This window comes from Calliphora vicina, chromosome 1, assembly GCF_958450345.1.
Source record: "Calliphora vicina chromosome 1, idCalVici1.1, whole genome shotgun sequence".
Classification (NCBI taxonomy): domain Eukaryota; kingdom Metazoa; phylum Arthropoda; class Insecta; order Diptera; family Calliphoridae; genus Calliphora; species Calliphora vicina.
In genome coordinates this window covers 81,340,858-81,368,689 of record NC_088780.1, presented here as the reverse complement: position 1 = coordinate 81,368,689, position 27,832 = coordinate 81,340,858, and the positions used below count along the sequence as shown (strand labels likewise).

Sequence of the window (27,832 nt, the reverse complement as noted above, 5' to 3'; positions counted from 1 at the left end):
CGTGGTTAATCAAATTTTAATTGTAACAGGGGTAAAAATGAAAAATAAATTGAAGCTAGAAAATGATAAACAAATTATTAAAAAATGCTAAAAAAAAATGCCAAATGTTAAATCGAAAATTTGCAGCTAAATCAAAATAAAAATTCTAAATCTAGCTCCAAAAATGCCAAAATGGTCACACTTCTGTTCACATACGTATATGTACTTTAAAGAAAAAAAAACAGTGTATTCATTCACGTGTGCTTAAAATTCAAAATATTTTTAGCTACTCATTTTTGAATGTGAGCATAAAAAAAAATTTTCCAAATTTCATTCATGACAATTTATCATGAATGAATAAATTTAAGTGTTCATACATGAATTCTTCTGAACCCTGGTTAATACCCTGGCATACATATTTGTGGAAATATTTGGAAAAATAATTGAGAATCATATGGAATTTAGCAAACAATTTTTGTCTTAATTACCTGGCCACCATTGTAGGTTCATCTCCCGATGTGTACATCTGCGGAACTAATAAAGCTAGCACTAAAAGTCCATCTTAATCTAAATTTATGCAAAAAAAAGTGGACAGGTTTGTGGTACTTTTTAGGGGATAAAACGAACGAAAACGCATATGTCAGAAATTAAATTTAAAATGAATTGTTGTCCTTAGTAAAAACTTCTGTGGTTTTTAGATTTTTTAAACATTTCAAATAGAGTATCCATAACCGAAACCAAAAACCGGTCAACCGGTTTTTTCATCTTTGTAAACTCCACCGGTTTCGGTTTTTTGGCAAACCGGTCTTTGTAAGACGTTTAACCGGTTTAATGAAATATATTTTCAAAAGCTCGTTCAAGCATTTTTACGAAAAACTTTGATACCATTTTTAAAAATATTGATTTATTTTATAAAAAATTATAGAATTTGACAATATTTCGTAAAAGATATAAAATAATTGCAAGATTTAGTACACAATTCTTAACACATTTCCTATTAGCGTCCACAAATAAAAATAAATTGAAGGAGACCTTTTTCAGATTAAATAAAAATTTAATATAAACCGGTTAACCGGTTTTTTTTGACACAACCCGAAACCGTTTAACCGGTTTTTTTTAAAGATATTAAAAGACATATTCGGTCAAACCGGATTTTTAAATTTGCCGGTTTTTTGGACACTCTAATTTCAATTAGTGATTGCTAATTTGTAAAAATTCAAATTAAAGGAAAGTGACCTTTCGAAATAGTAAACAAAATCGAAATTTCCTTCTTTTCAACAAATAAACAAAATGTGTTTTTTCTTTTAACACATAGTAGCACTCGCTGGGTATCCACTAAGTCTCTGCATTTTTGCCAAATAATTTTAAAGCTAGTTAATTTTAAATTTACCATTTTTCCCGGGAAAATATTAAAAAAAATCCCAACAATTCCCGAACGCCAAACCCTAATACAAACTGATACAATGTATTTTATAGTACATATTAATTTTTTTAAATATCAATTGTACTAGTTTTTGTTATCATTGATATATTCGAGTATTTATTTAACCCACTGTCGCTTGGAGACAATATTATAATTCATTCTAAAAATACCACAAATCTAAAATTAGTTTTAAATTTTGAATTTTTATGAATTTACGGACTTATTTCATAGAATAATTTTAACCGACCGTATAACTATTAGTTAACACCTAACCAGGCTTCGTGTTAATGGGGGTAATTATTATATGAAATAAATTGCCTGAAAACTGATTTCAGTTTTATTCAAATATTTAAGATGTTTAGAAACATATTAGGGAGTGATAGTTCTTATATCGATCTTGATATTAATATGAAATTATGGTTTCGCATGTACGACATGTTTAGAAAACTTATAAATATCGTCGAATAAATTCAGCTTACAAGGGTTAAAACACATGTAAGATCAAATAAACAAACAAAAAACAGAAATTAATTATCAACAGAAACAAGAAAAATTAAATAGAATAAATTCAGTTGAAGCATTTTTGTTTTTGTAATTAAACATACACGTTTGGATGTTTTTGTTTTGTACAACAGTATTTTTATACAAATACAAATAAATGCTCACGTAATATGCACCAGGTGTGGAAAAAATGTTTTTTGAAATAGTACCGATAACTAAAATGGTTATGATCTTTCGTTTTAAATGATTATAACTTTTAGTTAAAAACAAATTAAAATTTATTACAATTTGCTATCTTTACCTGTAAAATACCCTTTCAGCTCAACTACCGTTACTGCTAAGTTAAAGTTACCGAGATAATTGCAATTACTGTTATCTCTGAAATACCGTTACCGAAATAATCGTAAATAACATTATATCTTAATTAAAAAAACACACATTTTTGATTTCAATAATTAACTTTATTTTACTGAACAGAATTTAAAATGCAATATAAACATTATAATCAATAAAATCAGACCGAAAATAAAGTTATCATTACCACTAATACCGTTATCGAAATAAGATAAAATAATAATCCAATTTTTCAATTTCTAAAATTTATATATCTCAATTTCTTATACAACATACATACATATACAAATGTATCTGATACAAAAATAAAACAACTGTTTATAAATTTATAAACAGTTATAAATTTCTGTCTATAACTTACAATCTACAAATAAATAAAAAAATGAATACATACAAAATTTTCGAATCCGAAAATGAACTGATAAACAATTATATAGTGCTGAATTGTCCATATCTGATATTTATTCTCTTTTAAGAGTAATTATTTATATATACAAATACATATACACACATGTAAACAAAATGACTTGACAAAATTCAAGCACACTAAACAAAAAAACCTTAAAAATTATATAAAATTATTTTTAGTGCCCAAACAATCAAAACAACTTTATATTTTGTTGATTATTTTAATTTTTATTTGAAGAGTTTAAATTAAGTCGATGACCTTCGGCGGAATTTGAAGAATACTAGACTTGTGAATCAAGGATGAATTTTTACCCTAAGCTGCTGATTTTTGTCAGATTTGTGTGCCTTCTAAATTCGATTTGCGTCGTCATTCGATTTACGTCGCCTCAGTTGATTGTGTTTTATAAGCAAAAAACGGGGAATCACAGTTTTTGTTTGAAATGTTCTTCTTTTGGTTTTTTATGCGTGTGTAGTTATTCCAATCTGTAAGTTACTTGAGATAATAATATAATGATGATGAAGAATATATGGATGAAGGTTTGGCAGAGGCATATTTGTATTTTGTGTATAATGTAATGCATGAATTTCATTCAGAAGTGTTAGCCCTAGAGAGCGATTCTTGATTCTTAAAAATCTCACGAAACAAAAACTTTAAAATTAGAGGCAAATCAATTTTTTAAAAAAATTATATTACGTACATACTTTGAACCATGATATGATTTAAAATAATCTTTTTTTAAATTTAAAATAATCTCTTTTATAGTGGGATAACTTATCAGAGCTTCCGATATCAAAGCAAAAGAGTAAATTCTGTAAATAAAAAAACACAATATATGTGGCAAATAAAATAGTTCTACTTTTTAACGTTTACAAGTTTATAAAAGAAGCAAAAAACGATATAAAATTAAAACTACTTGTGATATTGCAACAAAATTTTTAAATCTGGATTACAATAAAATAAGGTACATATAGCGTACATGTCCCAATTTGTTACCTTAATATATAAAGGCCCTAACTTGTGATTTTTTATTGTGAGATTTTTGGTCTAAATATGATATATAAGCGGACGTTTCATCGAAATAAACGAAAATCTGTGATTAACAAAAACAAGAGTTAGGGCCTTCCTATATTAAGATAATTATATGTACTTATTTTACTCTTGTATTATTTTCTTAATTGAATTATTCAAGTTTTAGTAGATTTTTTTAGTTTATTTTTTATTTATAATTTTTTTTTTAATTTGTATGTAGTATATGCATTTGATATTTAGGTTCAGGTGATCGATTCTTCGACATTTTTTAGAAACCGGTTTTCGGTTTCTTCGAATATTGCAATTTAATATAAACAGGTTTCGGTTTTTTAATAATAACCTTTATTTTTTGTAAAAATATTAGACATAAGAAGAAACCAAGTTTTATTTATTAAAATTATTGTTATTAAAACAAAAACAGTTCATGCAAAAACATAACAAAACAAAAAACAGATCATATAATTATGATAAAGAATATACATTAGGGTGGCCCTTAATAAACGAATGTTGGATTTCGGTCATTCTCACCCCCCAGTTTGGTGAACATTAGTAAAAAAAATCATCCTGAAAATTTTTTAGGTAAATCGGTTGGGATTAAGACGTGCCGCAAGCCCTCTGAAGTTTTGAGATGCATTTACAAGTGGAAAAATGCATTTTTTTCAGTTTTTGTAAAAATTTTGAAATTAAAAAATTACTTTTGTAATTTAATTTAAAAGAATCGAAATGTGTACGTAATTGTCGTTCTAATGAGACATAAAAAACAGAAATTGGTGAAAAAATTTTAAAGTTACTAAAAATTCGCCAGGCCATTACCGCGTCTCAGGCAACTAGAAGAAGAAATGTACAAAATTAACAAAACAAAACAAAATTAACATATTTTGATAAATATTAAAATGAAAGCTCATTTTTATTTAAAATATATTCATATTTACTAGAATATGAGTTTTTGTCTTCGTAGGATACCGTTAACCTATTCGCAGATATGGCCAAAAAAATAATGTTTTTTTAACGGCAGTTTCAAAACTCCATTTTCAAATTTTTAAAAATTTTGTTAAACAAATTTCATTGTTTTCCAATTTCAGTAAAACTTTCAGAGTATATTTAAAATTATCTGGACTATAATATTCTGAATTGGTTTTACTTAAAATTTATAACAGTAAGGAAATAGAGCTCATTCGCCAAAATATTGCCAAATAATTTGTTTTTCTCGAAAATTTCAAAATTTAAATCGCAGGTACGGAAAAACTATAAGAGATATTTTCATAATTTTTTCACATTTTTATTCCCTATCATATCCTCATTAAATCCCAATGAGATGATCAAAAAATTCTGAAATTTGTTTAACAAAATCTTTAAAAATTTGAAAATGGAGTTTTGAAAAATAAGTTTTGAATACCTGCGAAGAGGTTAACGGTATCCTACGAAGACAAAAACTAATATACAAGTAAATATGGATATATTTTAAGTAATAATGAGCTTTTATTTTTATTTATCAAAATATGTTAATTTTGTTCCTACATTTCTTCTAGTTGCCTGAGACACGGTAATGGCCTGGCGAATTTTTAATAACTTTAACATTTTTTGACCAATTTCTGTTTTTTTGTGTCTCATTAGAATGACAATTACGTACACATTTCTATTCTTTTAAATTAAATTGCAAAAGTAATTTTTTAATGGCAAAATTTTTACAAAAACTGAAAAAAATGCATTGTTTACCCTTGTAAATGCATCTCAAAACTTCAGAGGGCATGCGGCACGTCTTAACCCCAACCGATTTACTATTTTTTTACTAATGTTCACCAAACTGGGGGGTGAGAATGGCCAAAATCCAACTTTCGTTTATTAAGGGCCACCCTAATATAAATTCTAATAATAAATAAGCCTTTTTAAAACGCTTAAATACTTTATAATTCTAATTTTGATTACTTCTTTTAAAATAATCTCTTAGGAATAAAATACTGTTTAAATGCCCACCATAGTGGGGAGGGTATAATGCGTTTGTGCAGATGTTTGTAACGCACAAAAATATTAGTCTAACACCCACCTTAAAGTATACCGATCGACTTAGAATCACTTTCTGAGTCGATTAAACGATGTCCGTCCGTCTGGCTGGTCGACTGGCTGGCTGTCCATGTAAACCTTGTGCGCAGAGTACAGGTCGCAATTTTGAAAATATTTCGATCAAATTTAGTACATGTTATTTTTTCGGCCCAAGAACCAAGCCTGTTGAAATTGGCTGAAATCGGTCCATTATTTCACCTAGCCCCCATACAAATGTCCTTCCGAAATTGGACTTTATCAGTCATAAATGTTTAATTTATATATGTATCTCCACAAAATCCGCTCCAAATAAGTTCTATATATACAAAATCCATTTCACCAAATTTTGTTACAATCGGTCCATAATTAGTCATAGCTCCCATATAGACCCGCTTCTGAAAATTAATTAAACGTACATAAATCGCATAAAAATTGGTATACACACAAAATTCAATATAGTAAACTTTCATATAGACATAAAACATACGACCTAATTTCATGGTGATCGGGCCATAATTGGTCATAGCTCCCATATAAGGCCCACTTCCGAAAATCACTCAAAAATATAAATTATTGAAATTTTAAAAGAAAAATGTTTTTGCTCTTTTACTTTGTAGGGTATTATACTTTCTTACTTGTTTCTTTTGTATTTATAAAGCTAGACTCAAGGCGAATTTATACAAGGTGGAGTCAGTCAAACAGCTGATAATTTTTTTTTTCGCTTTTTGGTTCTAACAACTGTCAAAGCTTGTTTTTATATTTAAATATCTACATATTCTAAGCTTATTAACAAAATATTTATTGTTTACATAAATAAGTAAAGCCCTCACTATTCAATTATCTACACTATATTAAGTTTAAATACTTATTTGTTTAATTTTTCATTTTGGTTTTTTGACATTTGTTAAGACCAATCGTTGTGTTTGTAGAACTGACACCACCTTGTATGAATTCGCCTTGGCTAGACTTTGAAAATGATCTTTCTCTCATTGTACTTGTAGCAGGCCAATTACATTTTCCAATAAATTACTTCAGGTGTAATTGCAATTGATAATTATAAATTACAATTACATGTAATTGTAATTGAAGACCTGTGATTACAATTACTGGTAATTGTAATTGCCATTTTTCAATTACAATTACCAGTAATTGTAATTTTAAATATTCATTTACAATTAACAGTAATTGTAATTGATAGAAAAAGGATATGTAATTTAAGAAAAAGTAATTTAATTACTTTAAATTCCATTACATTTCTAAATTTTAATATGAATTATTTTACACAAAAAATAAAAGTGAATTCATTAACCTCCTAAAAATAAAATATGACTTGTTTTATTATATTTTCCAATATATTTTTGGTCTAGTGATAACCCCTCGTTTGTTAGATCATTAACAAATATTGTTTTAGTTATTTAAAAAAAATATAAAAACAACTCATACAAAGGTTTTTTCAAGAATTGTCGAGAACTATAGAAAACCTCGACGTAGCTATCAATTATTTCATATAGCATAGGAAATATTCGCAATTGAAAATTAAATTTTCAACATTTATACCCACCCAACTCCGGTTTTTTTTTTAAAAAAAATTACGGGTCCAAATATTCCGGATTTTCACCATTTTTATTTTATTAGACTAACAGCAAATGTATATGTCAAACAGAAAAAGAATTGTTTAAAATCATGATCTACTCTAAAGTTATATGTATTTTAATTTAAACATTTTAAAAAATACGAAAAAAGTACTAAAAGTTATTTAACAAATTTCTAAGATGTACATAAAATATTTTAAATGAAAAAGAATTTAAGGTCCAACCAAAAACCCACATTTTTTTATGTAAAATTCAACTTTCAAATCGCATAGTCGATATCAAAATATAGTAACCGATTTTGTATGACCAAATATATTCTTAATTACTTTGTAAAGGGTTCCGATAACCCCGATCCTGGTATGGATATTATAGTCAAATAAAACTAAAAAATCACATTTTTGGGATTTTTCAAAACTATTTTGGGAATTTGCGGGATAAATGATAACAAATTTCATAATTTTCTTTTTATTTTCAATAGAAAAATCCATATAACTGTAAAATTTCATAAAAAATATCCATAAATAAAAATTTAATTTTAATTTGAAAAATGTGTACATATCTTTGCAAAAACTCTATAAAAAACATTTTTTGTGATATTTTAAAATATACCGGTCGGCATTTTACCCCGCACTACAAAAATAAGTAATTGATAACTTCTGTACTTTTATATGTTTTTAATAATAAAGACTTTGAAAGTAATCATTACGTATTTTTAGTCATATTACTATTAATTTATCTTAATTTTGTAATTGACATTTTACAATTACAATTACATGTAACTGTAATGTAAAGTTTTGGAATTACAATTACTTGTAATTGTAATATTCAATTAAAATTATATGTAAATGTAATGTGCTATTGCACAATTACACATTACAAGTAATTGTAATTGCAAAAATCCAATTACAATTACAAGGTAATGGTAATTATACGTGTACTATTTTACACAATGTAATCATTACCCCCCAAGCCTGACTTGTAGTACATAACAAAGTATTGAGTAACAGTAAGTTTTCAAGCTTTCCAGATCGCTTCTGACATTTGTCTAAATATAAAAAGTCTTCTAAAATAGTTGGAATATTTATTTTAAAAAATATTTTGATTTTGAATATTTTTTAAAGTTTTTAATACACAAAAACTCTTTAAAACACACTTTTAGAAAAAACCGGCTATTCGATGAGAAAAACCCGGTTTCTTTAATATTTTAAATCTGAACTTTTCAAAAAAAGCGAAACCGACTTAACCAAAACAAACGGTTTTATTTTATTAATTATGGCTGACTTCATAAACGCAGTTTGCAAAGCAACACTGCAATGCATAGTGTTTATAAACTAAATAGATTTTGTTTAGGAAATGTCGTATGTTCATTATTGCATGGCAATGCTTTTCAATGTGCAACATTTGTCAAATTTGAGCATTATTTTTATTTATGATTCTTTAATAATTTTTGTGAGTTCTTTATAAAATTATCTTGGAGGCAAGAACTTAATATTTTAGTATAAATGGCGGATTAGTGGTAAGCTGAATTTTTGTTTATGTAAATATATAATTTTATGGTAAGTTACAAATTGTTAAATTCAAAACAAAAAACATTTATGCGTTCATAAATGTACTAAAATGTCATTGCATATTTTGATAAAGCAGTATTGCCATAAAATATTGCTTTGCCTTGTAAACGATTTTCTTTGCAGTGTTGCTTTGCAAACTGCGTTTATGAAGACAGCCTATATCTGTTTTCTCTTTGTATTGGATTGTATTGTTAATAATTTCGACGTAAAACGAGGTATTACTGTACAGTAAAACCTTGATAATTCGGACATCGGATTGCATACAAGCTGTAGCTCTATTAATTTTTACTCCAAAAACATAGTTTTTTTTGCTGCAAAAAATATCTTTTTTCTACCCAAGTCCATGTTTTTTATCAAACACATAGGAAAGTATCGTAAAAGACCTTTTTTATTTATTCTTTTCTGTTTTTTCTTCTGAAGTTTAGTGTTTGTGCAAGGTGCATTCAGTAAAGAGACCACACAAAACTTTATCTCTGTTAGATTTGTTCTTTTTAAATGTAATCATTTATTTAAATGATACATAAATATAATATAGCATTAGGTATTTGTTTTAATATCATTTTTAATACAAGAACAATGTTTTTAAATTTTTATTCGGTAGTCCAGATAATTCGATAATCCGGAATAGGGTCTGCAATCAATTATATGGATTATAAAGGTTTTACTCTATTTAAAATTATATACTTAAGTATTAATATTTGTTAAAAACGTATGTAATACATACTATGTATGTATGTGCTAGTATCACTCCAAAGCACTATGGTTCCAAATCGAATTTTTATGGCATAAATTAAAATAATCATGTCAGAGATTTCAATTTCAGCACATTTAATGTCCATGGCATATAAAAAATTTAAACAAAAAATTTGCAATTGGACCACGCCCACTAAATGGGAAGGTATCCAAACAAAGCTATTTTTTATATGTAAAAGAAAATTAAATACATTTTGTTTTATTTGATTTTTTTTGTTACTATTCAGATTTTTATTGATTTTTTGAAGAACTCACTCTATTAGTATATCATATTTGCGCCCGTTTGTGTCCAATCCGAAAGCATTTCGGTATGGGTAATCAAAAATTGTGCTAAAATAAAATTACAATTGTGGGAGTTTGCTTAAAAATGCTGGCGATATATGAATATACACTCAAAATACACACTTTGGCGAACACTTTCACATTTAAACTTCCATGCAAGTTCGTGCCCAGACACAACTTTTGGTCCACGGAACTTATAGGTTATGGCGAGACTACAAAACTACAAATAAAATTCAAACTGTTTTAACACTTATTTAAGAACACGTGTTTTAAGTTTCAACTTTGAAAGCCTAGCAGACCGGCAGTGTTGTCAACTGTTTTTTTTAAATATATTTTCTTGATTGCTTGAAGTGTTGCCTTTTGGAAAATAAATAAATTTATACCAATTTTTAATTTTCCGTTTATGAATTCATAGGCTTAATTCTTTGTACTTTAAATGTATTGAAATCATTCCTTTGAGAATTCATTCTTTATAAAATTAATTCAAATTTTTTGGAACTCAAATCCATTATAAAATTACTTTAATAATGTATTGAATAATTAAATTGTAATGCAACTTACTATAAAATATCATAAAATTTATGTAAAAAAAACAAAAAATTCCGTCATGTACAATTTTTGATTAAAAAATGTATTCCAATTATGATTTTTTTTCTGTGAAATAATTGGATGATGAATGAATTCTGTTTAAAAAAAAGGGATTTATGGAATTAATGGCTTACATTTTTTAATTCCAAAACAAGAAATGTATTTTTCAAAATTATTTCTGGAAAAACCAGACGGATTTAATAATTTATGAAGTATTAATACACTGTATTGTCGTCTGTAAATACCTTTGTTAATATTGGTTTCTAATTAGAAATTAAAATAATCTAATTTTTAAACAAATCTTTATTAATTTTATTATCACCCTTTAACAAGTGTTTGCTGCGTGTTATAAAAATATTCGAAAATTCAAATATTTTTTGAAATATTGCACGGTATATTACAAAATGTTAAACGCAGAAATAAATGGCTAGCTTCTGTAGTATTAAAAACACTAAAATATGTTAGATGTGATTAAAACTGCTGACATTAAACTGAAAAATGGGCATTTATTTTATTATACCCTTCTGTTGATTTTAAATACAAATCCAGTTTTTAAAACTTTCAGTTAAATTTAATGTTCTTCAGGTAATATTTGATATTTGCCATGTTTGTGATCAGCGTGCCAAAGTTATATAAAAAATGTTTTGAAATTTGTTTTGAAAATTTGTTTATACGTTTATTTTTAGTTGGTTTTTTAATTAGTCTTGAAACCTACAAATTTGTTATACCCTTCTTCACTATAGGTACGCGAATATACACATGTATGTGTACAATTTGTATTCAACTGGTTTGAATGATAGAAATGTAATGAGTGACAGATTAATACAATTTCAACTCATTATTTGGTAATGAATGTTTTTTCTGGCTAAGAATAAACATATGAACTGATTAATTAAACTAAAGTCAGCAACATGTTTGCTGGGATTCGAATTATAAACGCAAACAAAATACTTTAATAATCAAACTCTTCAAATAATTTAAATAAATACTCGCACGTTATGATCGCGCAAAAATTGGGAATTTAAGTTTTTTCACAATGTACTCAATTGCAAAACAAATGCAACTGAAAACATCAAGAATATTTCAACTCAATAATTACAATATATTTTAGTTAATAATATGACACTATTAGATAATAAATATATAACATATTTAAATATTGCAATTTAAAATAGGTACTCAAACAAAAATTAAATAATATAGAAATTAGAACATATTTACTCGCATTCTGTAAAACGAACGAAACGAAATAAATTTTGAAATATTTTTTGAGTGGTGTTTATACACATTTTCTATTAGATTATTAGAACATCATATTTAAACATGTTTTAAGAGATATTCATTTGTTTATCCAACAAATAAAATATAAAATAAAGTAAAGCATATGTGTTTAACATAAACTTTTAAATAAAACAAAAAGTGAATACAGGTTTACGATCGTAGATGCGGTAGATACACATATCCATAGTTAAAGTGGGAAAAAGAAAAATGTTCGATGTATATTTGAAAATACATTTTATGTAAATACTTATGTATATTGTTAAGTAGGTATACACAAATTATATACATATGTATTGTACTCGAACTTTTGTGAAGAACATGAATAATTTATGATTGGCTGCAACAAAAAAAAAAGCCATCCAAATATGCAAGTCAGTCAACCAGTTTTAACTGATAATTAGTAATCTCTAAACCAGTGATTCCCAGCGTGGGGCGTAAGTCTCAAAAAATGTATACGATTTAATTTACAGAAACTGGGGGACATGAAGAATTTTTGTGCATTTTGAATAAAACCTTTATTTTGGCTAAATTTAATTCTTTTGTTTAGCAGGTGAGACTGTGGCCTTTAATTTAAAAATCTTTTAAAACATAAAAGTTATAGTCATTTCAAAATTTAAATTTACTAAGAAAAGTTTTATTTTTAGCTCGCTGTGATATAGTTGAAGTATAGTTGTAATTTGTATCTCGTTATACATATCACAAAATTGCATGAATTTTGCAATTTTAAATTTATTTATTTCCAACTATAAAAGAAAAACAGAACTAGTTGCTGCGTTACGATAACTGACAGTTGTCGGTTAGTTTTATACTTTAGGAACAATATTCAGAAGTTTAAGACGATGAGAAAACGAAATTACTCAATTTCTTTGTTTTTTGTAAATGTTACAAACTTAAGAAGAAAATCAGAGTGATTTGCCCAACATTGGTAGGGTCCGTAGCAAAAACAAAATTTTGGCACACGTTTAAATACGCTTTATTGGTTTAATACACATGCAAACAAACATATTGGCATAAGCAAACATATCAACATGCCCTGTGAAGTTATTAGAGATATCGTCGATTAGGAAAGAAGACGACGGTTTTTGTGGAAATTTTCTTAGTGTCATGTTTTATAATGAGCATATAAACATTTTTTTTGAGTACACAAGCGTTGGTAGATCGTGTTGTACCCAGACTTGCCAGTTTTTGGGATTTGTCTCCAAAGATGGGGATTTGAAAAGCTTTTGGGAACAGAAAATTTCGTTTGGGTACTGGTGATTTTATTAGTGTTAAATTAAAATATTTCGGGAATTTTATGGGGATAATGACAACAAATTACCAGTAATTGAAATTTATCTCAAGTTCTATGGATAGAAAAAAAAATACATTCAAGTACTTATCATTACTATTGTATTTCCAAGATATCTAATTGTCGGTTTTTATGTTCAGATCACAATAAATTTTGGTCGCACTCAATGCCAGGTGTACTTCCGTAATTTCGAATGTTCTCAAATCTGCTGTTTATGCTAAATCTTTGGCTATAAAGGATCACTATTAATTTAACGCTAAATTTGTTACCACATGCAACTTTTTCAACCAATCAGATTAAGTATTTTCGAAAATAAACCTAGTTTAATCTGTTATTTAATATTTGGGGATATTTATATTTTTTGTTGGAAATAGCGATGAAAAGTACCTGGCAACGCTACTTGTACCACAAACCTTATATACAGAGAGAGCAAATAAACAGAATTTCAGACCGAATGAACAAGTTGGGGTAAAACAACAATTCAATATTTTTTCATTGTTTAGTTTTATTTTATTCCGGCTGCAGTCAAGACGTGTCGGTTGCTAAAATAATTTCAATAATGAGTGTAAAAGGTATGATAAAAGCGATTTTATTCCAAAGAAAAAGCACGTACCATATTTAATTAAATATTTATCTTTGATTACTTTAATAATGTATTTCTTAATGCAATAAGATTAATATATCGTCCCCTCAATAAAACAAAATAGTGTATAATTTTTTTGCCATTTCGAAATAATTGAGTTTAAAATGTTTGTGTTAGTAGACATCTAGAACAAAAGTAATATTTCTATTGATCTTTTGACCCACTTTGTGGAAGTAGAATTTCACCAATTTGACCACATATAGAATCAGTTATGTAGATTCTTATTATGTAATAACTTTTTTTTATTTTTTTTTTTTAATTTTAATGTTTTTTATTTTTTTCCAGAATGTTGTCATGGCCCTGGCTATGCCACTCCACTTGATGCCATGAAAACTGGTGCCCGTGAAAAGTTATTATATACTATAACAGTGCAACCAAATTTGGATGAACCCCATGGTGATTACTTATCAACTGTCGACGTTGATCCAGACAGTCCTACATACTGTCAAGTACGTTTTGGCAGACTGAAACTAAAGTTGTTTCACATGAATTTATTTACCAACAAATATTCTATCTTCTTTCTTCTTAGGTCATCCATCGCACATTTACTAATCGCAAGGGCGAAGAAATACATCATACAGGATGGAATGCATGTTCAAGTTGTTACTATGTGGACAAAAATGCCAAGCGTATCCCCAAAAGAGACAGATTAGTTATGCCAGCTGTTAATTCCGATAACATTTATGTAATGGATATCGCGACCGATCCTCGAAAGCCTGAAATTGTTAAAGTCGTTGATGGAGACGTCCTTAAGAGTCACAATGTCACCGCACCTCACACCACTCACTGTTTGGCTGATGGCAACATAATGATTTCTACAATGGGTGATGCAGAGGGCAATGCCAAGGGTGATTTCGTACTCTTCGATTCGGAATTCAATTGTCTGGGCACTTGGATTAAAGGCGATAAAAAACCCCTCTGTGGTTATGATTTTTGGTATCAGCCATATTTTGATGTTATGGCATCATCCGAATGGGCAGCCCCCAAAAAATTCAGAAGGTAAGTACATTTATGTAGATTTAAAATACATATAAAGAAGTGGCCACTTAAAATTGGTACGCACTGTAGTAATCATAACAACGCCCCCTGTTATCAAAATGGAAAAAGATTTACATACATATGTTTTTAACAACAAATCTACCGTTATTCTACAATGAATTGCAAGTCATTATGTTTAGTTTTAAAAAGTGTATACATAATGGAAAAAGAAGCTAGAGATAAAATTGTGCACAAATATCTAGAAAATCCGACTTTGTCGGGTTATAAGATAGCCAAAATCAGATTTTCGGCAGATATCTGGTCAAAAATTGTACGTCTCGGCAGCTCGATGTTGTGTGGCCTTTAAATATGAATACGTAAAATTGAACATAAATATTAATTTGGCAGGTAATCCGCAGCTGCGGTTTGAAGAGCCAAGCTTTTCAGACATGTTTTTAAAGAATTTTCAGAATTATAAAACTTATTTGGAGCGGAATTTGTGGAGATACATATATAAATTAAACATTTATGACCGATAAAGTCCAATTTGTATGGGAGCTAGGTGGAATAATGGACCGATTTTAGCCAGTCAATAGGCGTGGTCCTTGAGCCGAAAAAATAATATGTACCAAATTTCATTGAAATATCTTCAAAATTGCGACCTGTACTCTGCGCACAAGGTTTACATGGACAGCCAGTCAGCCAGCCGACCAGACGGACGGACATCGTTTAATCGACTCAGAAAGTGATTCTAAGTCGATCGGAATACTTTAAGGTGGGTGTCAGACTAATATTTTTGGGCGTTACAAACATCTGCACAAACGCATTATACCCTACCCACTATGGTAGTGTAGGGTTTAAAAAGATAATTTGGAAAAGCGACTACTGTCATTTATAAGATATAACACATCTGATACAAGTTGTCATTACTCAATGACAAGTTGTTATTACCGAAATACAACTATGAAGTGGTATAATGATAATAATATTGATGTTATACCAAAACACATCAATTAAAAAAAATGCCAAATCTTCGTCCAATCGAGATGTATTGGGCAATTGTAAAACAAAAAGTGAAAAAGAGTGCAGGTACAGTAAATAACCTGATTTTTATGAGAACAAAGTGGAATAAATAAGCTGGAATAACGGTAGAAGTGGGAAGAAAAGTTGTGCAGCTATTAATGGGAGGCATAAAAAGAAAAGCCAGACAATGTATTTGCAATAATGACACAGAAACATATAGTTATATTTTTTTAAAAGCTTAAATTACCTAAATTACCTTTAATTTCATGTATAAAATGTTAACATACGTTGTTTCATTTAAAAGTTATGCAGTAAATGATAAAAACAAAAATGCCAATGGTTTGATTAACAGTTTGAATATACATAAGTATGTAATAATATCTCTTTAAATGTACATACACATGTATAATATCTGTGAAACATATCATTAAAATCGGAAATGACAAATCCGAAAATAGCTAATTTTCTGTTCGTTTTTTTTTTCTAATCTCTTGGATTGGAAGTGAGTGAGATTGGAAATATGTGTAACATTTTGAATAAAAGCACAAACATTTTTAAAATTGCGGTTTCGGTTTTGGGATAACTTATTAAATAGTAAGATAGTCTTGGTAATAACATGTATAATGGATTTTGAGTTCCTTTCCAAATTGAATTGTACCAGTAAAAGTACAATTTTACCAACTTTGAACCATAATAATTTGAATTCGTATAAAATCAATTTATTTGATGTAAGCCAAATGAATTGACAAAATAATTGTTAATCGTTTCATACAAATGTTGGTATTAAAACAATTTTTGCATTAAAATAAGTACTTAAGCACTTACAAATTTATTAACTGTTAATCAGTTGACACTATATTGTTAATATACAAACCGTGTCTCAAATAATATATATTATTAAATACCACACCTCTGTGTACCTAATTGTTTTGTTTTATTTTCCTACATTCGAATACATAGGCATTAAAGATTTACATTTGTCTATTGTTTGGTTTGAACTTTAACATACAGTGAGTGTCACTCAAAATCGTACAACATATTTTTTTTTTAAATATTATAAGCTAATTCACAAGGTGTCCTAATTTCAGAAGTACTAAAATAATAACAAGAAAAAATACGACTGTTGTGAACAACCCCTCATAACTAAGTGTGCTATTTCAAATCTAAATCAGCTGATATAAAAGACAGATACAAAATAAAACAATAACAAAAATTTTCTTTAACAATGCCAAGTGAGAAATCTAAAATAATATCCGGTTTGTGCGAAAAATACATTTTCGAGGTGGTAATGGCTGACTCAAGTAAATAAAGATTATCTTAAATTTGTTTGCATATTATTCTGCAACCACTTTTACACTTTTACGAAAACAAATTTTGTTCAAAAAATAATTGTAAACAAAAACAGCTGATTATCAGAGACCTGTGTCGAACACTTTTATCGGTGGCGGCGGCTTGTGAAAAATGGTATGGCGGCTTTGCATAATTTTTCCAGACTATAACTTTTTGACTGCGATTCTCAGTGTCGGCGTATGCGGCTATTAGGGTTCGGCGCAGGTCTCTGCTGGTTGGTTACGACAGCACAATAAACATAGCTAACAGAGTAGTAATAGTTTAGGACATTTTTTGCTTGAATGGCAACAATAACATTTTTAAACCATTGTGAAATATTAGAACATTAACACAATATGACATGATAAGAGACCTTGTGAATTGACCATATGAAATTATACAGGCAATAATAGGTGATTATATAAAAAATTGAAAGTAATTTTATTAATTGGAACAAAAAATATGTATTTCAACAAAAAAGTTAACAAAACCTCAATTCGTTAAAAAAAATATTGATGAAAATTAAAGAACATCACAAAATTCATATTTCACTTAAATTCGTACAATTATATTAAATTATAATTAAAACTTTAAAAATGAAAAAAAATGTTAATATTAAGTAATCCTAATACTTTTTAGGGTATCATTTGCTATTTTTTAGTGCCTTTAAGATTTTAAATGATGCGTTGATATTCTGGGCACTGACAGTCTTACCCAATTTTTTTATTTGTGGATAAGGGCAATTAAAATTATACCCAATTTTCTGATAGGTAATAGCACACACAATATAAAAATAGCATTTTAAAATATTTCCAAAACATCAACTTTCTAAAACTAATAAATAAAATTTGACTACGATGGTGTACGATTTTAAGTGCCACTCACTGTACCCGAAAAATATTGTTGATAAAATAAACTTAATCTAGTAAATATATGAAATTATAGTCAGACGATACCGACAACATACAATTATAGTAATGCATACATATTCAGTTTATTAATTTCTCGATGTTGTTATCTTTTCACTGTTCTAGGCCGTTCCTTATAACTGTAGAACGTCTTTCAATAATATCATCCATTAATGATTTATTCACTTTAAACTGATTTTTGGGTGTAAACCTTTTACAAGGTGGGGCAAAAGTAATTACTCAATGTTCTTTTGCTGTAATTAAAAAAAAATGGATTGATCTTCAAAGACTTTGGTACAGTTTTTTGGTAAATTTTATATGAATACTAAAAATATATTTAAGACATTTGTGAACATGTATGTTGGTTAGGCGAAATAGTGGACGGATTATAACCAATTTCAAAAAACTTTGATAATAAATAAATTTTATTAATTTACACCAATGTTCACATAGAAGGTCAGACAGACAGCAAACCAGATGAACGGACGGATATTCATAGAACGACTTCTCATGGAAAATATTGATTTAAAATTGTTCAAAATATGGTAAAAATCAAAATATGCCCATGGAAGTGATTTAGAAATCCAAAAAAGTTGTATACGATATTTGATTATCAAAAGAAAAAACTAATAAACTTTTTTTTACAAATTGTATAATCTTATCATAGGAGTTATAAATAGTATTTCGTCTTATCTCGTTTTTACAATAAGTATACAACGAGTAAGAATAACAATACCTTTGATTTTCTTATAAAATTTACCAAGATATAATATTGTGTAATACATTTTAGTATGATTTAAACATATTACTTAGGCCATAACTAAAAAAATTGCCATGTTCCCAATTAAAATTAAAGATTACATCTTTTTATGATAAACATTTTGCACTTGTCCAGATGAATAGATATATATGTACTTGGAAACCGACTTCATGCAGTTCAATGTGTATTTCAGATATCATATTAATTGGTATAATTTGTTATAAATATCGTAATTTTAATATCAAATTAGACAGAAACTAGCCTCTTTATATAACTTATATTATTATACAAATTTTGTATTTTTGTAGCATTTTAAAACAATTTGTACGTATGTATGTTGCTATGTAAATAATTACTTTAGCAATTTAATTTAAAAGAATCGAAATGTGTACGTAATTGTAGTTCTAATAAGATATAAAAGACAAAAAATGTTAAAGTTATTAAAAAATCGACAGGCCATTAACGTGTCTCAGGCCACTAGAACATGAAATGTAGGAACAAAATTAACATATTTTGAGAAATATTAAAATAAAAGTCTATTTTTAATTAGAATATATTCATATTTACTTGTATATGAGTTTTTGTCTTCGTAGGATATCGCTAACCTATTCCCAGGTATGACCAAAAAAAAATATTTTTTTAACGGCAGTTTCAAAACTCCATTTTCAAATTTTTAAAAATTTTGTTAAACAAATTTCAGAAACAAATTGATCATCACATGGGGATTTATTGACAACATACTAGGGAATATAATTATGAAAAAAATATGTCAATACATCCTATAGTTTTTCGTACCTGCGATTTAAATTTTGAGATTTTCGAGAAAAACTATTTTTTTGGCCATATTTTGGCGAATGAGCCGAATTTCTTTACTGTTATGATTTTTAAGCAAAAGCTATTCAGAATATTATATTCCCGGTAACTTTAAATATAATCTGAAAGTTTTACTAAAATCGGAAAACGTTAACCCTTAAATCGAGAAGGTCAAAAGTCAAATTTTTCAATATTTGGAATCTGTCATGGAAAAATAGCGAAATGTTATATATTTTTGGGCCGATTTTGATGAAACTTAAGAAAACATGTTATATTTTAGTATTTATAATAATAGCACAAAAATTAAAATTAACCTTAATAGCACTTGGGGTTAAAAAGACACTCAACTTTTAAAGTCACGAAAAACACATTCAATATGAATGGTGATAACTTTAATGTTTTTCAGAGTTAAATAAATTCAATCATTCAAGTTATTTTTTAAATCTATTAAATCAAAAGTACACTAAAGGGTTAAAATCAATTTTATTATTCTAAAATCCTCAATAAAATATTAATTACGTTATTAAAGAAAAAAATCAGGTATAAATACAATATTTTGCCGTTTGAAAAATGTGTGGTCAAAATTGAAGAAAATTGTGAACATTTTTCAAAATGGCTTCATAATACTATTTTCTAATACACAACACAATATTTTAAAAGTTTGTTTCCTATAAAAATAAAATTTTCATCAGCTCTATTGACTATTTTTTTAATGGTTTTAGAAGTTTGGGGTTATTATGGGTTAATTTAAATTTTTCTGTTGTTTTTGTAAATACTGGACTTTGTGTTACATTTTTCTTAAGTTTCATCAAAATAGGCCCAAAAATATATAACATTTCGATATCTTTCCATGAGAAATTTGAAATATTGAAAAATTTGAACTTTGACCTTCACGATTTAAGGGTTAAAGTTTTCCGCTTTTAGTAAAACTTTCAGACTATATTTTAAATTACCTGGACTATACTATTCTGAATAGCTTTTACTTTAAAATCATAACAGTAAGGAAATTCGGCTCATTCTCCAAAATATGGCCAAAATATTAGTTTTTCTCGAAAATCTCAAAATTTAACTCGCTGGTACGGAAAAACTATAGGAGGTATTGTCATATTTTTATTCCCTATTATCTTGTTAATAAATCCCCATGTGATGATCAAAAAATTCTGAAATTTTTTTAACAAAATTTTTAAAAATTTGAAAATGGAGTTTTGAAACGCCGTTAAAAAAAATAATTTTTTTTGGTCATACCTGGGAATAGGTTAGAGGTATCCTACGAAGACAAAAACTCATATACAAGTAAATATGAATATATTCTAATGAAAAATAAACTTTTATTTTAATATTTCTGAAAATATGTTAATTTTGTTCCTACATTTCATGTTCTAGTGGCCTGAGTCACGTTAATGGCCTGGCGATTTTTTAATAACTTTAACATTTTTTAACCAATTTTTGTCTTTTATATCTTATAAGAACGACAATTGTAATTATTTAATGGCAACATTTTTACAAAAACTGAAAAAAATGCATTTTTTCCCCTTGTAAATGCACCTCAAAACTAAATCGCTAAGTCGGCACGGGTTGACCTTCTTAGAACAAGCTAAAATTTTTTTTGGTGGTATTTTATATCATTACACAAGTTTTCAAGGGGTACCGTCTCAACATTTCCAAAAATTTAATTCTAAGGGACACTCTATTAGTGGGTATATATTATTCAGCACAATCGAATATAACACTCTTACTTATTTTTATTTTTTATATCGGTAAAAATCAAAATAATCTATTCGCAAGTAGCAGTATCTATAATTAAAAATTGCAACATCCAAGCAGCTGATTGCTTTTTATTTCAGATAAGAAACAAACTAATTTCATGGCAACATTTGTGGTAAACCATACGTCGCAGAAGAAATAAATTTAAGTAATTAAAATTATTTTTTATTTTATACTAATCATCCTCTGAAGTGCATAAACTTGTTTAATCTGAGCAATTTCTTATCAAACATTAAGCAACAAAAAACATTTTAGTAAAACAATTGTTTTGATTGTTTATTTTTGTCTACATCATGAGTTTAAGGGCATCGCGAACTTGTTATTAACAAACATATTTAATACATCAATTTGATAATACATACTAATCTATAAATTTTATTTTGAGTATTTGAATGTATCTTTCCAAGCCAAAATAAATTAAGTACATTCGATTTGAAATTATGATGAATCATAATAGTTATGTTCACGTACTTGATAATTTGTATAAATTATCAAGTACGCGAAAAAATATAAACAAAACTAAAAAGTTGAAAATTATTACAATTTACAAGTTTTGCAAAGAAAAGAAGTAAAATAACACAAAACAAAAGTTTTATATTGATTTATAATAAAATACAACTTATTTTTACAAATTGTTGTTGGCGTACTTTTTTTGATTATTTCTCAGATTGAGAGTAATTTATTTTTACTCTCTAAAATTAAGTTTCTGAATATTTTTTACTGGAAAGTACGCGAACATACCTAATAATCTTTTGAATAATAAATATGTTCCATAGCTCTATCTGCATACTAAATAGATTGTCCGCAGTAACATTTTTCTTGTTAAAAAATGGTGTGTAGTCAAAACTCGTTCGAATTCTCTTTTTCTCATTATTTACTATTCTATATTAAAAATTAGTTTGAGCTATAACTTCCAGTATACTCAAGAAGTAAAGCCACCAAACAACATATACTGTATTATATGAACCTGGAATCTTTGATCGACTGAGTTTTATTTTTTAATTTGTAATTTAATTGTTTTTGGTGTTAAGTAAAGTTGAATAACTTTTACAATTTTCATCCGATTTAAAATTTATGAACTAAATTTTCTTTATACATTGGTATATATTTTTATAAGCTTTCATATCAAAATAAGCAATGAAAAGCGACTGTTTTTATCAAAAGCAATACTTATAACTTACAAATGTATCAAAAAATCGTTTTAAAGCGTTATCAGTTTTATTACCAAATTTAAAGAATTTAAAGTCGGGCAAAAACTGACTGAGTTACAGGTCGATACGTTGACGAACATCACTGAAATCGTTTTTTAGAATAACTTCTGAATTTGAGGTTGTTTTTGAAATTGTTTGATACAATTTTTATTTATTCAGAAAGTTGTATTTTTTTGGGCAAAAATTCTATTTTTTTACAGTTATTTAGAAATCTAATGATGCGCTTCTGTAGAGAAATGTTTCATTAGTATAATACCATGATTTGTTTTCGACGAAAACTGATGAAAATGTTACTACATTTCAGTTGTTTATACAATAAATATGGTTCAACTACCAATAGTTTTAGAGCATTTTTATTAAAATACTAGTTGACTGCCCCGTCTTCGCCAGGTGGCATTTACTAATGTTAGTTCTTCAAGTTTCTCCAACCCACACCTGCCTGTTTTTATTTACTTTCAAATAAAATATCTAAATTTGTACTGCATACTTTAGGGAGCTTTTTTATTACAGTTGGATGCACTCAAAAAAAAAATTAAAAAAAAATCCGAGTTTTATCCGGAATTTTTTAATTTTTTTCTTTACAAACCATCCCCTGAAAATTTCGAATCGAATAAAAAAAATCAGACAAATCGCTCCATCCGTTCTTACGTGATGCCATTACATACATGGACCATTTCATTTTTATATAGATAGATAGTGTTTTAAATTTAATAGGAAAGAAAAAATATTTAAATTACATAAATAGTTTTAGAAATCTGAGCAAATCAAAATGGCTCCAACAAATTTAGCATTTGCAGTTTTTATTAGAAAAAAATAAGTTAGCTCGGTCTACATCCGTGTTAGTACTACTACTAAATGAAAGTTTGGAATATTTTCTTTCATTTTATGTAAAAAAATTCTGCGACTTTTTGCGATAAAACTCACGTATTTTTTTTATGAATATTTACAATAAATTGCAATACATATTTACAATAAAAGGTTTTCGGCTTTTACTTTTTATTTGGGGGATAGAAGCACTTAAAACTTGTTTATGTCGAATTTCATCACGATACTATTATTTTTATGTGAGTTTTGAACGATAAAACTATTTTCAGAAAGGGACCTATATGTGGACTAGGTTCAATTATGGAGGTTCAAATATGGACTATGTAGTAGGATATCTGGGCACTTTGAACTAACATATGCTAAATTCAAATAAGATCGCTGCATTATTTAAGAATTTATGACTGATACAACGTTATTTTGGAAGGACCATTGTATGGGAGGTACCCCTAGGGACTATCCGATATGAACCATTTTTAATATTTAGCTTTTCTATGTGAAACTAGCCAAGTGTACCATATTTTATTATCATAGGAGCACTCCTACTTTTTGCAAAAAAAATTATGAACCCATACCACTGTGCGCCGTGTTATAAAATAGAATTTTATGGGAAATTATGGGATTATCGGTTTGTTATAATTATTTATATAAAAATACTTCGTTGTCTAATTTCTAATATTTCATTTTACATTGCCTTTTTGGGTTGCGTATTTAGGATTTATTTTATTTTTATTTATTTCATTTATTCTGAATCAAGATTTAGTAATTTTAAATTTCTTGGACATTAATAATCTGTTTAAAATTATTAAAAAAATTAAATAAATTTGTTTGTTAAGAACAATTTCTGTATTCTGTACATACCTTTTGTATAATGAATTCATAACAAAACAATTTTGCTCATTATAAAAATATTCAAAAAATACTACGAGTATGAAATGCAAATAATTTGTGTTTGTCTGTATTTACGACATTTACTTGAGGTAATTGAAATTCGAGACATGACAATGATCAAGTGTTTTTAGTTGTTTGTATTGCAAAATATGTTTATTTACTTTGTTCCATTTTAAGTCACGAAAATAAAAATACATTTATTTTTGCAATAATATCGTTTTTTATTTCAGAGGTTGGAGGGATGAAGACATAAATGATCTTACAGAATATGGATGCCGTATAAATTTCTTTAAATGGTCGACGCGTACCTTGTACCAAACAATTGATTTGGGCCTTGAAGGTTTTACCCCGCTAGAAATTCGTTTTATGCACGATCCCATGAGACCAGAGGGTTTGGTCGGTTGTGCTCTCAATGCTAATGTGTTCTACTTTAAAAAGAAGGAAGATTCTGATGAATTTGATTACAAAAAAGTAATTGACATTCCTTCCAAATTGGTACAATTTGGTGACAGCGAACCTCAAGAAGTAGGTGGCATGATTTCGGACATTGTTTTATCTCTCGATGATCGTTATTTGTACGTTAATCTATGGCGTCATGGTGATGTTCGTCAATACGACATTACTGATCCAGAAAATCCAAAGTTGACGGGACAAGTATTTATAGGTGGTCCCATATGTAAAGACTTAGCTGATGTCAAAGTACTTGAGGATCGAGAGATGGATGTAAGTGGACATTAAAATGGATACACTAGAACTCAATAAACATTTCATGTTATGTTTTAAATAGGAACGCCCAGAACCAGTCTATCTGAAAGGAAAACGTCTTGAAGGAGGACCCCAAATGATGCAATTGTCCTTGGATGGTAAACGTTTGTACGTTTCGACATCTCTTTTCTCTGCATGGGATAAAATGGTAATAACTTAGTTCACCTTCATTTTACACATCAAATTTCTTGCAAAATAAAAACTTTTCTCTTTTTCAGTTCTATCCCAAAATGATTGAAAAGGGAGGTCATATTTGTATGATTGATATAGATGTCAAGAATGGTGGCATGAAATTAAATGAAGATTTCTTTGTTGATTTTGGTAATGAGCCTTATGGACCAGCACTACCACATGAGATGCGTTACCCCGGTGGTGACTGTACATCTGATATCTGGTTAGCTAGATAAATACAAATATATTAATTTTAAATTATGCTTTTCAATACTGTTTTATATTTTTTTAAATAAGCGAATTTCTGTAAATAAATATTTATAAATATGTAAATAGTATTGTTATTTTTCGTCAAAATACGTATCAACACAAATGTTTACAATCTCAATTAAAAAAAATTTGGAAAACATTTAAAAAATTTTTTTTAAATTTAACAAAAAATATTTGTTTAAGTTTAGTTTGGTGAACGGTATATAAGATTCGGCACAGTCGAATTTTTGTTGTTTGTTTTTTTTTTTTTAATTTTTTCCAGAATATCCAAAGGTTTTCTTATTTATGGGAAAAATTTAATGAAAGTATTTATCTCGTGGAATAATAAAAGTTGTTCGTTTTAAATGGAGAATTCGTTATAAGTAGCAGCATTATTTTAAAGTTCGTAATAATCAGGAATTTGTTATAAATCAGTTTAAGTATATTTAATAAAAAATAGGACACTTGAAACAAAAATATATCGGTGTCTTACAAATTTGTTGAGTAATTCAAAATTCTCATTTTCAATGTACCAACTTCCATTATTTTAAAGAAAATTTTAAGAATTTATTTTGGTGAACCGTTGACTGAGAATATGATTATAACAAAGAATCTAATGGCGTTACTATAAACATATAACCTTTCTAGCGGCTAGGGAATCTAATGATGAATATAAAATCTTATATATAAATAGCCCGTTATTGTCCACCAATATTAATGAAACATATATGGTATAAAATGATTTTTTCTCTAGATATGTACAATATAAAAAATTGTTTCAAAATGCTTTCCCTAAAAGTAGTCGAATTTGGGCCACCCGTCGATCCTATTAATAAAATAATAAGTTCAATCGCCATAAAGTCGAGATAATTACGTATGTAACTGAGACTTTTACAACAAAAAACAAGTAAGAAAGTATGGTCGGTCAAGCCCGACCATATAATACCCTACACTAAGTAAAAGAGCAAAAACATTTTTCTTTTAAAATTTCAATGATTTATATTTTTGAGTGATTTTCGGAAGTGGGACTTATATTGGGGCTATGTCCAATTATGGACCGATCACCATGAAATTAGGTCGTATGATTTATGTCTACAAAATTACTATGTTGAATTTTGTGAGTATACCAACATTTTTAAGCGATTAATGCACGTTAAAGTGATTTTCGGAAGCGGGTCTATATGGGAGCTATGACTAATTATGGACCGATCGTAACAAAATTTGGTGACATGAATTTTGTGTATATAAAACTTATTTGGAGCGGAATTTGTGGAGATACATACATATATAAATTAAACATTTATGACCGATAAAGTCCAATTTCGGGAGGATATTTGTATGGCGGCTAGGTGAAATAATGGACCGATTTCAGCCACTTTCAATAGGCTTGGACCATGAGCCGAAAAAATAATATGTACCAAATTTCATCGAAATACATGGACAGCCAGCCAGCCTGCCAGCCGACCAGACGGACGGACGGACATCGTTTAATCGACTCAGAAAGTTATTCTAAGTCGATCGGTATACTTTAAGGTGGGTGTTAGACTAGTGTTTATAAACCGGTTAACCGAAAAACCGGTTTTTCATCGAAATCTCGGTTTTTTGCGAACCGGTTAATTTAAAATGATGATTTTCGGTTAACCGGTTTATCCGGTTTTTATCACTCTGTTAACCGGTTTTTAAAATTTGGGATTAAAATTAATAAATCTCACATTTTTGTGCATTTTCAATATTCATTATATACACATTATTGGTCTGAACTGAAACCTAAACAGCTGATTTACAATACAAACCTCTTTAGATTAATATTTTTAATCTAAATAGTAGAGAATTTTGAGTTTACTTAAAAACTTTTTCACAATAAATTAACATAATGAAACTATTAAAAATTAAAATTAAAGTCCTTATAATTCTATAAGTTTTAGCTAAATCTTACTTATGATTCATTAAAAACTTAGTGATGATTTTACCAAACCTTAAATTGAAATCGATGTACATACCTTCTTTCAATAAATTTTACTTCATTAGCGAGTTTTGTTCTTAAAATTTAAATTTATTAATCATTTCGTCAGCTTTTGAGAAATATTACAGGAGAGACAAAAAACGTTCTAAAATCCATTATTTGAAATATTTTGGAATCTGATAATGGAGTTTTTTTATAATGACAAATAATCACAGCTAAGAAGTGTGTTTGCATCTTATAGATCCTTTTTTTGGACTTGTAGCATTTTCTGTTTCATATCAGAAAGTCGATGTGATAATAAATTTCAAAATTATCAAACATTTAATTAAACAATTTATGATTTACATTTTTTTTGATGAAATTTATTGAATAAACCAATAATTAAAACAAGTATTATATATGTATATAGTAACATATTTATACTCAATTCCATTTGACTAAGATAATTTTCAAAT

The 27,832-nt window shown here is 27.8% G+C and overlaps 1 protein-coding gene across 1 annotated transcript; it reads left to right on the top strand.

Moving 5' to 3' along the window:
• The first annotated feature begins 13,525 nt into the window (after positions 1-13,525).
• On the top strand, positions 13,526-25,498 carry LOC135963233 (methanethiol oxidase). The gene is made up of 6 exons (XM_065515001.1): positions 13,526-13,659; positions 14,016-14,179; positions 14,260-14,729; positions 24,460-24,952; positions 25,017-25,142; positions 25,213-25,498. The coding sequence occupies exons 1-6, from the start codon at positions 13,647-13,649 to the stop codon at positions 25,399-25,401; spliced, it is 1,455 nt and encodes a 484-aa protein (XP_065371073.1). The 5' UTR covers positions 13,526-13,646; the 3' UTR covers positions 25,402-25,498.
• The last annotated feature ends 2,334 nt before the right edge of the window (positions 25,499-27,832 follow it).

Coding starts and splice junctions, on each gene's coding strand:
- LOC135963233 (XM_065515001.1), top strand. Junction 14,180..14,259: donor ACAGTCCTACATACTGTCAA/GTACGTTTTGGC, acceptor CTTTCTTCTTAG/GTCATCCATCGCACATTTAC. Junction 14,730..24,459: donor GCCCCCAAAAAATTCAGAAG/GTAAGTACATTT, acceptor TTTTTATTTCAG/AGGTTGGAGGGATGAAGACA.